Source organism: Phaseolus vulgaris, chromosome 8 (genome assembly GCF_000499845.2).
Source record: "Phaseolus vulgaris cultivar G19833 chromosome 8, P. vulgaris v2.0, whole genome shotgun sequence".
NCBI classification, from domain to species: Eukaryota; Viridiplantae; Streptophyta; class Magnoliopsida; order Fabales; family Fabaceae; genus Phaseolus; species Phaseolus vulgaris.
The window spans coordinates 14,275,134-14,286,561 of NC_023752.2; the positions used below are offsets into that span (position 1 = coordinate 14,275,134).

Genomic DNA, 11,428 nt, shown 5'->3' on the forward strand with positions numbered 1-11,428 from the left:
AAAAATATATGTTTAATTTTTTGTAAAATCTGTGGAAGTTGTATCACTCCTCCAATCACTCTGTTCTACTGAAGTTGATCTGGTAATTAAGATATGTTGTGAGAGACTGGAATATACTGTGTAAACATATGCTTAAAGGAAGGTTTATATATATTTATATAAATATTTCTCTGTATCATATACCTGCTGAATTTTCTGATCAATTCTCAGCAAAAGCCTAGGAAGGGTTGTGTTTCTGTTCTGTAGCCACAGAGGCTTATGGAAGGCTTGTGTGCGATGAAGAATTGAAGTTGGCTATTGTGGCAGAGGACAGTGGCAGAGGAAATGGTGCTGCAGGGAGCACCAAGGAGAGGAATAAACGGATGCAGGGAAGAGGGGGTGAATCGGATAGTAGCTGGAATGATGCAAGAGATTGCTCAAAGGAGCCAAATTAAAGCATAAAGTGTGATTGGGATGTTGCATAATGGAAGCTGCGGGTAGCATCTGCGAGAAATGGAACTGGTCACATGTGGAAGATAGGACTTGGGGACAAAGAAGCAGAGGGAAGGAATGACATGGAGAATAGCATGGGAGCTGAGAAGAGAAGATGGTCATGTGTGGAAAATAGGTCTTGAACAACAAGTTTTGCAGAACTAATAAAAGTAGTGCTCAAAAACATGAGAAACTAAGTTTTCATGTGGCAGTAAAAAAGATTCAAAGTCTGATTGTAAGGTTTATAAGGAAATTAAGTCACAGACCACCCGTAAATAGCTATGTGTTCTGTAATTTGAGAAAAAAATGTGCTCTGTAATTGGTTGTTGGTTTTGGGTGGGGTAGAATTTTTGTCAGGATGGTACGAATGTTTTAAATGTTGTTAAGGTATGAACTTTGAGCGGTTATGATATAAGGATGTATCACTAAAATATCTTATTAAATTTATTTTATTTTATTTTGATAAAAAATATTTATGGAGAATTATGGTCTTATTGTTTTTGTTTTGATGACTCTTTTGATTTTATTAAGCTTAAATTTTTTATACAAGGGTTAGATATTTTTGTAATAATTCATTTAATTTTATTATTTTTTGTAAAAAAAAAAAAATAGAAGTGGACATTGATGTTGGTGGAACATAATTGCAAGCACCAATAATCTAATTGTTAATTTTAGCTTTCGAAAATTTTCCACAGAAAAATGCTTGCTGACTCTGAAATCTCTTTTGACTTTCCATTTCAATCCATATATGTACATCATGATCATAGTAAAAGTTTTGGCTTACTCGTAAATTGGATAATGATACATAAATAATCTAAATTTTTTATACAACTCCATTCAAATTTTAAATATTATTACTTTAATATTTTTTATATCATTTAATTTTATATTTACTCTTTATTATATATATTTATCTCTAAATTTATCACATCAAAAATTATATACGGTTGTAAAAATATCATTTTTCCCTCGTACATTTTACTCGGTAATTGTCTTGAAAGCTAACTATGATTGACATTGTCTTAAATTTTAACCATTAAGTTAATAATAGTAAACCAAATAAAAATAATTAAAACATTATTTTTAATTCAAAACTTTAACGAGAAAAAATTGCTTAAATAATCAGATTTTCCAAATTCTTAAATAAATTGATTATGTCTAGTTAAAAAACTTATAAACTTCAATCTTATTTTTAAGACATCCACACAGTATTTAATGAAAATATTTTACTTTGCTGTAGCTACTAATATTAAATTTACCCAATGAGCTCAAAAAATTAATATAAGTACATGATGAAGGATATATATCTTATGTATCCTATGTTCTAATTAAGGCTTGTGAAAAAATTCAAATTGCAAAATTCAATTCATAAGTATCCAAATCTATGTTATTTTTAAGTTCAATTAAATAGATTTATCTCAAATTTAAATTCATTTTTTTTAGATTTTAAGTACAATCCATTTAATTAGATTTGAATTAGACATAGATTGAATATATCCAAAATGGATTTTGTGTAAGATTTTGAGTAGGCCTGGATCTAGGTTGGGTTGAGTCAATCAGGGACCAGGTCGACTAAGTCGGCCCGAGTTCAGGTCCAGCCAAGTTGACCCGAACTTATATCGATTCGAATCAGTTTGATCCAGGTCGAGCTAAGATGACACAAAATCAAGTCCAGTCGAGTTAATATGGACCCAAGTCGAGCTTAGTCGAGCCGAACATGGATTGAACCGAGTCGACCTAGGCCCATTGAGTCGAGTCGGGGAATTGTGTGCAAACAGTTAAGACAACACATGTGGATGCGAGAAAGGACTTCAACTTATCACAACAAAAGTTTAAGAATCTTAACTTCAATTCCAACCTCATAATAATATTATTTACCTCCAATTTGAAATATTTTATACCTTAAACCCTAAACCCTAAACCAATGCAAAATGGGAATGAGATTGGTTTCTTTCAGAAAACATATGAGAGAGCATCTTTCTTTGATTTTTCAAATAGATTATACATTTTTGGAGCCAACATTTTCTTTTTTGAACAGTAAAAAAATAATATATAATATAGGTATTTCAGGGATATCTCAATCCTTATACAAGAGGTGTAGACAATTCAAACCGTTAACATCCTCTACCCATAAGCAAAATTGTTATTCCCTACCTCACCACTAACCTTTATATTTTTTGATGGACCTCATACAAACCAAAGGTTCAAGACACCAATCAAAGTAAGAAAACACATGTTAAGCGTACATTCGATGTCTCCCATGACCAAACCTTAAATTGCGTCATTGAGAAAATCTTCGATTTTCAAGTGATCTATGTGCATGTTTCTGAATATCTTCTTATTTCTATGCTTCCACAGTTCTCCTATAACTGCTATCCACACACACAACCAAATCCGATTAACGACTTCACTTTCCTCAATCAAACTAAATTGTGAGAAATGCATTTTTTGCTCTTGATGTACTAACGATGTCAATCCCACCCACTTCTAACACTTAGACTAGACAAGCTAGGCAACTCTGCACGTACAAAAGAGATGAGACTTGGTTTCCTCGCCCTCCCCACACATACTATAAACACTACTTTCCACTCTTATCCCCCTTCTCACCAGATTTCATTTAGATGTTATTTTATCCTCTAACACCCTTCATGTTGTTAACTGACCTGATGGTTGAACCTTAATCCTCCAAAACTCTTCATTTTTTTTATCAACGAAGAATAAATTAAATTAAAGGGGACATTTAAGGGGTGTCCCAACCCTTATACAATGCATAAATCCAATAAAACCACTAGCAGGATACCTCCAAAACTCCTCATAACATAGCAACTTCTTCCTCCTGGCTTTCATTTATTAAAACTGCAAATAATTCATAGTTCCTCTAACACTTCAAACAATATAGCAAATACAAACATACAAATTTTGATAAAGTTTATAAGTCCAATCTCTTAAAATTAACTTTTATAACAGTTTCAACACAAGGTTTCAGCTCCACACCAAAATCCTTATATAACCTTGGCACCAACTGAATCCAAACACATAAAAGCTTAAAAATAAAATACACAATCCAATCTTAGAATGCAGAAATAAAAAAATGAACTCAATTTTAAAACAATGATAGAGATTCAACTTCAAACTATAACCACCACCTTTTCACTCAGAACCTCCTCACTAGCATCCACTCTAAACTTTCTCCATATACAAGGACCCAATTTGAAAGATTGGAATGTACTAGGCTTTCTCACTTTCCTCACCAATGCAAAAAACATTAGACACTTTGGAATTTTTTCTTACTACATTCACCACAATAACAACGTTGCAAAATTTCATAAATGGGGTCACAAGCTCTATGAATTTTTTGAAGAAAGAGGGGAAAGGGAGAAAAACAATAGCTCAATGGTCTGGGAAATGAAATTCATTTCGTAGTAAACACTACAAGAAAATCATGAAATAGAAACCAATTTTTAGAAACAAAAAATAATTAATTGCTATAGTGACTAAATTAGAAGAACACACATGGCAGCCTGATTATGCTCATTTGTGGGTTTGGAAACGAACTGGCTGAGGTGATTTATTAAGAAAGTTATATCAGGACGGGTATTGGTTAGATAGATGAGACGTCCAATGAGACGCCTATATGCAGTGGCTTCCTTGTCATCAAGAAGAACACCTTTGGTTGCTGATAATTTTGATGTGTGAAGCATAGGTGTAGGCACAGGAGCACAACCAAGCATTCCAACGTCTTTTAGTAAATCCAGGGCGTATTTTCTTTGACTTAAGTGGATGCCAGTGTCATTGCGTGCTACTTCAATGCCCAAAAATTAGGTTAAGTCACCCAGATTTTTTATGTGGAAGAAATTGTTCAATAGATTTGTTAAATTGGAGATCTCCATGGGTTTGTTCCCGATGAGGACAATGACATCCACATAGACCAGGATTGTCGTGGTGTATTTGCCATCATGTTTCAAAAACAAAAAGTGATCAGCAGTGGAAGTATTATATTTGTGAGAAATTAGAAAATTTGAAAGTTTGGCATAGCATTTTCTTCTTGCTTGTTTGAGGCCATAAAGTGACTTTTTGAGGCCACAAACCAGATTTGTAGATGAAGAGTGAAGTCCTGGGGGCAGAACCATGTAAAATTGTCATCTAACTCCCCATGCAGAAAAACATTGTTGACATCAACTTACTTTAGTGTCCAGTTGTTAGCTGTTGCCAAGGCAAGAAGCAGCCTAAGGGTAGTTAACTTTGCTACAGGAGCAAAGGTATCCAGAAAATCAAGACCATCGATTTGGGTTTAACCCTTTGCTACCAAGCGGGTTGTGTAACGTTCAATAGACTCATCTGCCTTGTGTTTAATTTTATACACCAAACAACACCCAATGGTTGTTTTCTCTAGAGGGAGCTCGGTTATGGACTAGGTTTTATTATCTTCAAGGGCCTTAAGTTCTTCCTTCATTGCTTGGACCCAAGATGGGTGCATGATAGCTTCCTCATAGTTTTGAGGCTCCTCGATAGATGGAATCAACATGATTGTATGTTTGAAATTATCAGACAAAGAATTGTAATTTAAAAAGGAATTAATTGGGTACTTGGTACTTACCGCATTAGTACTGATATTGGATACCTCAAAGTCTTGTAAATAGGTTGGTCTTCTTCTGCTGCGAGTTGATTAGGAGAAACAGTAATATTCTCACTTTGTTCAACCTCAACGTTAGTTTCAACAGTATTATCAACTAAAACATCATGAACATTATTTTCAGATTGCATATCAAGATCATCATAAGTCTGGGCATAATGGTTGGGAATAGGAAAGGATAGACTTTTTGAATCATTGTTTTGTACATGCTTGGAGTGATAAGGAAAACAATTCTCATGAAAAACAACATTTCTAGATAAATCTATTTTGTGATTTTTGAGGTTTAAAAAGAGGAAACCTTTTGTATTAGGTTTAAAACCGAGAAAAAACCCAGGAACAACACGGTTGTCCAGTTTTTTTCTATGAGCAAGAATGGTAGAAGAGTAACACAAACATCCAAAAACATGCAGATGAGAAATATCACACAATTTTTTCTATAATTTTTAATAGGAAGTAGCATTATTAAGCAGCGGAGTAGGCATACAATTAATAAGAAAAGCAGCATGTTGCACAACAAAACACCAAAAAACAACAGGAAGACTAGAATGAAAAATAAAGTTCGAGTGACATTCAATATGTGTTGATGTTTTCTCTAAAAAATTCCATTTTGTTCTGGTGTCTCAATACAAGTAGTTTGATGTATAATGCCTTTCTTTGGATGCAAAGAAATCATGCATGAAAAAATCAATGCCATTATCAGTGCGAATGATTTCAACTTTGGTAGAAAACTAATTTTCAGCATAGGCTATAAAATTGGTAACATTAGCCCTGACTTCAGATTTATTATGCATAGGAAAAATCCAAGTATACCTAGTAAAATCATCTACTATAGTAAGAAAAAATTTATGACCAAGCATTGAAACAACAAAACAAGGACCCTAAATGTCAATATGTAATTCAAAAGGTTGAGTAGTTCTAGTATCACTAAGGGAAAAAGAAAGTTTTCTTTGTTTTGCTTGATGACAAACATCACAAATGAAATCCTTATCAATATGAATATTAGGGTAATAGGTTTGTAGAACTTTTAACCTTTCTTCTGAAGGATGACCCATTCTGAGGTGCCAGATATTTGTTTGTTTTATAGTACAGCTTAGAACATTTCTATTAGCTTTGTTGAAGACATATAGACCAGCCACAACATCAACTGTACCAATCTTGTCTTTGGTTATGGAATTCTGTATTAAACACTCAGCAGAAGAGAAATCAAATGAAAGGAAAAATTTGGCACATATAAGACATTTTTCAGAATAAATTTATTATTAAAAAAGACTGTACCAGAATAGGAGGCAGTGACAGAATTTTCATTAGGAAGTTTAATAATAATGGGTTTAATATGATTATATGATGTAAAATTAGACATGTCAAAACAAACATGATCTATTGCACCAGAATCTAAAATCCAAGCATGCTTATTGAAGATAAAATTTTGAAATCTATTAAGATTACCTGTCACAACAGAATTTTGATCCTGAGGATCGGTAGAAATGGAACCAACCTGGTTCACTTGTGCTTGACTGTTTCAGACACTTACATTCTTCAAAAAATCTGAAAGGATTTGAAACTAACTTTGGGTAATATGAAAGACACCACTACCAGCATTTTTATTATGATCTTGGCCACCATCAGTGTCTTCTTGAGCAACAATATTGGCATGAGAAAAATTACTATTTTGAAATCTATACCCGAAGGGGTATCCATGCTTCTTATACCAGACGTCCACAGTGTGCTCATTCTTGTTACAGTAAGTACAAACCTTTTTATTATTGCCGCTAGATCTTGACCCTTTTCCATCTTGGTTATGATAGCCATTTTTCTTGAAACATACAGTTTCATTGTGACCCAACTTACCACAAAAAGAACAGGTAACATAATTGACATTGGTATGAATAACAAAATTATTGTTCTTGACATGAGCAACTAAAACACTACTGTTAAATTGTCGTTCTTGTTGAACAACTAGAGAAAAAAATCTTAGTAATAGCAGGAACAGGCTCCATGAGAAGGACATGGGCCTTTATGTTATTGTAGTGATCATTGAGGCCACGCAAAAATTGCATAGCCTGATCCTATCATTTTCTTTGGGCAATAACAGAAGAACCATTACAGGTGCAAACATGATCAAGTCTAAAGTTGTCTAACTCATCCCAGATGACCCTCAGTTTGGTGAAATAATCAGAAACAGAAAGATCACCTTGATTAATGGAAGATGCCTCCATTTGAATATCAGAAATACGAGACAAGTCACCTTGTGAGAAGCGAGCTTTAAGATCATTCCAGACATCCAGAGTCTTTTCCATCCATGTGAGGCTTTTACGTATGGGGACAAAAACCGAATGCACGAACCAAGACGCCACCATGTTATTGGAGAGTATCCAGGATGCAAAGGTGGGATCCGATTCAGAGGGTTGAGGTATCACATCTTTGATCAATTTTAACTTGTTCTTTGCACTTAACACAGTGATAATTGAGCGGATCCAAGAGTGGTAATTTGTCAAATCAAGAAGTGGAGATACGAGAGGAGTCGCAGGGTTTTCACTCGGGTCAAGTACAAGAAGTTCTGAGCGAGATTGTCACTTTGAGTGGGATTTTTATTCTGGTTAGGGTTAGGGTTTTCGTTTTGATTGGGTTTTCCGTAGTCATTGAAATTTGACCTTCAAAACTGCAAAAAAAAATGTTAGTCAAAAGAAGAAGAAAAGGATCAAGATCTAAAGATTTGCGAAATAACAAAATATCAAGAATGAAGGAGGGATCAGAGTGCGTGCAACAGAGCTCTTTACAATGAAGACCTCTGATACCATATTACAAGATATTAGTGGCAATTACAGAAAAGAGAAAAAGAAGCTTTGGTGATTCTTTAGGAAGCAATGAATCAGAGAAGAAGAGAAGAACAAATATGAACAAAGAAGTACATATAAGAACAAAGAAGAAAGAAAAGGAAGTGTTGAAAAGAAAGCTGAAATTTGTTGTATTATTAAAATAAAAGAGTAAAGTTGTCTTATATACATGGGGTGGGGTGAAAAAAAGAAAAAACTAATTGGACCTAAAAACAAAAACATATTACAGCCCAACAGAAAATAAAATAATATTTAATATTTTATCACTATTCTTGTGGATCGGCTTAACTGACATGCTTATTTACTGTATTTTATTTTAATTATAATTTACTTTGTTAATCGACACTTGCTACTATTATTTAAATGTCGATCACTTTTAAGTTTTAATAATTTTTTTATTTTAAAATATGTTAACATCGGTATAATCTTTTCTTAACGAAGTCTAACCTTTATAATTATAATTATATCATAGTAAAATCTATTTGATCGATTCTAACAGCGTCTGTGCTTTACGAGACACTATTTTTTTTATAGTTAATTCATTGATATTTGTAGTGTAATTAAAACTATGAGAAACAAATTAACTACGAATTATTTGCCTGCGAAAACAACAATCCTCAGATCGCCAAATAACGTGTTTAAAGGAAGTTTTAAGATTAGATAATACGAAAAAAAACCTACTCTAGTTTCAAAATTTTCTTAGTGGTAGAAATGTCTAGAATTTATCTCATCAATGCATTTTATTGCTCACATATTTTTAGGGAGGATGATTCTTGTACGGATAAAATAACTTACTGTTTAGCAAATAGTCTAAGTTTTTGTTTACTGGGACAATATCAAATATTATTCTTTTAGTAATAAGAGTGGTTTTCCTGTTTCGTATAATTTTGCTTCACGAGTTAAAAAAATTGTAGGTATGAATTTTCTCATGTACGAGGTCCCTAATTAAATGTTGTAAGGGGGAAATATCCTTGGAGAAATTTTCGAAAAGAATTTCTGAATATATATATATATATATATATATATATATATAATGTATGTATATAGATAGATAGATAATCTAAAATGCATAGCTATCATATTAGTGTGCTTTAGATTTTACATAGAACCTGATATTGTAAAAACATTCTCTTAACAAACAAATTAATTAATATTTTAATTATATTTATTTTAATTTTTAATTTAAAATATTATAATATTATTATAAAGGGTCGTTGAATAATGTTATTTACTGAGTGCAGTAATCAATCTTTATTCTTTTACATAATGCAAAGATAGACTCATATGTACCATGTAGTGATTTTAGTAACATGAAAAGCGAAAGATAAGATGATTGCATGATTATTTAAGCTATTTGATTAAAGAGACTCTAACATCACGCGAACAAACCATGTAATTTATATATTAAAACTTCTATATTAGAAAGAAAATGGATAAATTTCATCAAAGCACTGGAAAAATATTATTCATGCTAATTGTAAATAAAATACCTTTTCTATTTCATAACTTATATAATGGACATGTATATCCCCTTATCGCTAATGAAGAGTTTAACACCATTCCAAGTGGACCAAAATGTTTATTTAATTTTTCATTTCTCAAATATATCGTTAAACAACCAAAAGAAATGTTGCAAATGACAGCTGCTATTGTGATGAACAGTTAAGTAATTCTTTTTTTTAGCTTTTCACCAAGCCTAAGAGAGCACAAAGTGAAAATCATATAAACTCTTATTGATCCTCTCAAGGTAGTGTAAAAGGAAATGTCTGGTAGAATAATTGAACGAGTAACTAAAATGCTGCAAAATAATATTTTATTCAATTAGCTTCAAGGTTTTCTTATCATTTTTAATACCATACATACTAAGTTACAACTATATTACTCAGCTTCCATAATAAAAAAAGGGCAAAAAACTCGTAGATGCATAGTTTCTGTAGTTTTCTAATCTGATTATAAATTTTGTCTCAGCCAATCTGTTGACCACAGTTTCATACCACTTTTATTTTCCTTGGTGGATTTTATGTCTTCTTGCTATTTCCCCTTCACTTGCCAAAGAAAGATGGAGTTCAACACCCAAAACTATAAGAAATCTGAGATAAGGTGGAGCTCAGATGATCAAGGTGGTCCTGGACAAAAGAAATCTTATTCTTGTTACTTTTGCAAGAAAGGATTCTCTAATGCACAGGCCCTAGGTGGCCACATGAATGTCCACAGAAAAGATAGGGCCATGCTCAAGCAATCTTCTGAAGAAAGCTTGCTTTCATTGGATATCTCAATCAAGACCACAAGTGATCACAATAATAATGGCCCTTCTGATTTGGAAGAGAAAATTTTGTTTCGGTTGGGTTCTGGAGAAGACCAGAAGCATGCCAGAAATTGTAAAATGCCATTCAATTTCCCTCACAAAAATGATCATGATTATGCAGTAGAAAGGGGCATGCTGATTGGTACAGCAGAAATTCCTCATCTTCCTTCTTTTGTTTTGGGGCAGCGGATTGAAGAGAAGAAAGCTGACTTAGACCTTGAACTTAGGTTAGGCCTTCATCCCCAGGAGTCAGCAACATTGAACACTAGATCCTTCTTTTGAAGTAGCGTTCCAAGTGTGGAAGATCAGTGAAAAGTTGCTTTTATCTCATACCTAGCTCTTCTTCCAACTTATCTACAATATAAAGGTAACTAATTACGTTTAAGAATTTAATTCTGATACAGTATGGATATTCTTTTCACTCACAGTACTGCATCAAAATTAAATTCTCTCTCCATATATATCTATCTATATATATATATATATATATATATACGTCTTGCTAGTTCAATAATGGGACGGTATCATCTAAAGTTTATGTTAATATTGCTTGTTTTCTTCTGCTGTTATATAGCAGATGGGTTCGTGATTTTCCTTTTGTCTTTCTTTTTAATTCTTTTGGTATTATTATGTTATATCCATAGTGTACACTGCCTTTGTAATAATACAGCTATTATTTGAAGTTGTTGCTTCGGGTATTATATATATATATATATATATATATATATATATAAGAAGTTATATGTTGCTCCCAAAATATGATTCCAAGCAACTTGGTGTAGCTGGTTTGATATTATATTGCATGTTCCAGCTTAAATTTCAGTTATAGCATGAATCATAACATAGTAACCTTTGATATACAAAACGATATCGGATCAAGACGAAATTATTTGAAGGAACAAGAAAAACAACTAAAAGTGACTCGCTCACAGACATCATAAAGACACTTTTATATTTGTATTGGTGAAAAATTCCTCTCTAAGCATTACTTATCTTCTCTTTCTGTCCATTTTTTGTGTCTTTCTTTATTGATTATACACTATTATATTGGAAATTACACACTTGTTTTTCCAAAGGATACATCACAAATGAATTTAAAGACTTGTGAAACCATCAGACGATTGATGAACCTCTATCATTCCCACCATTCTCCCTTCTCCTTCATATGTGGAAACAATTTAACAA

General features: G+C 32.7%; 1 protein-coding gene across 1 annotated transcript; it reads left to right on the forward strand.

The window, feature by feature from the left end:
- Window positions 1-9,814: 9,814 nt before the first annotated feature.
- LOC137826096 (transcriptional regulator TAC1-like) lies at window positions 9,815-10,930 on the forward strand. Its single transcript, XM_068631947.1, has one exon. It carries the CDS (start codon window positions 9,959-9,961, stop codon window positions 10,523-10,525), a length of 567 nt encoding a protein of 188 aa, XP_068488048.1. The 5' UTR covers window positions 9,815-9,958; the 3' UTR covers window positions 10,526-10,930.
- The last annotated feature ends 498 nt before the right edge of the window (window positions 10,931-11,428 follow it).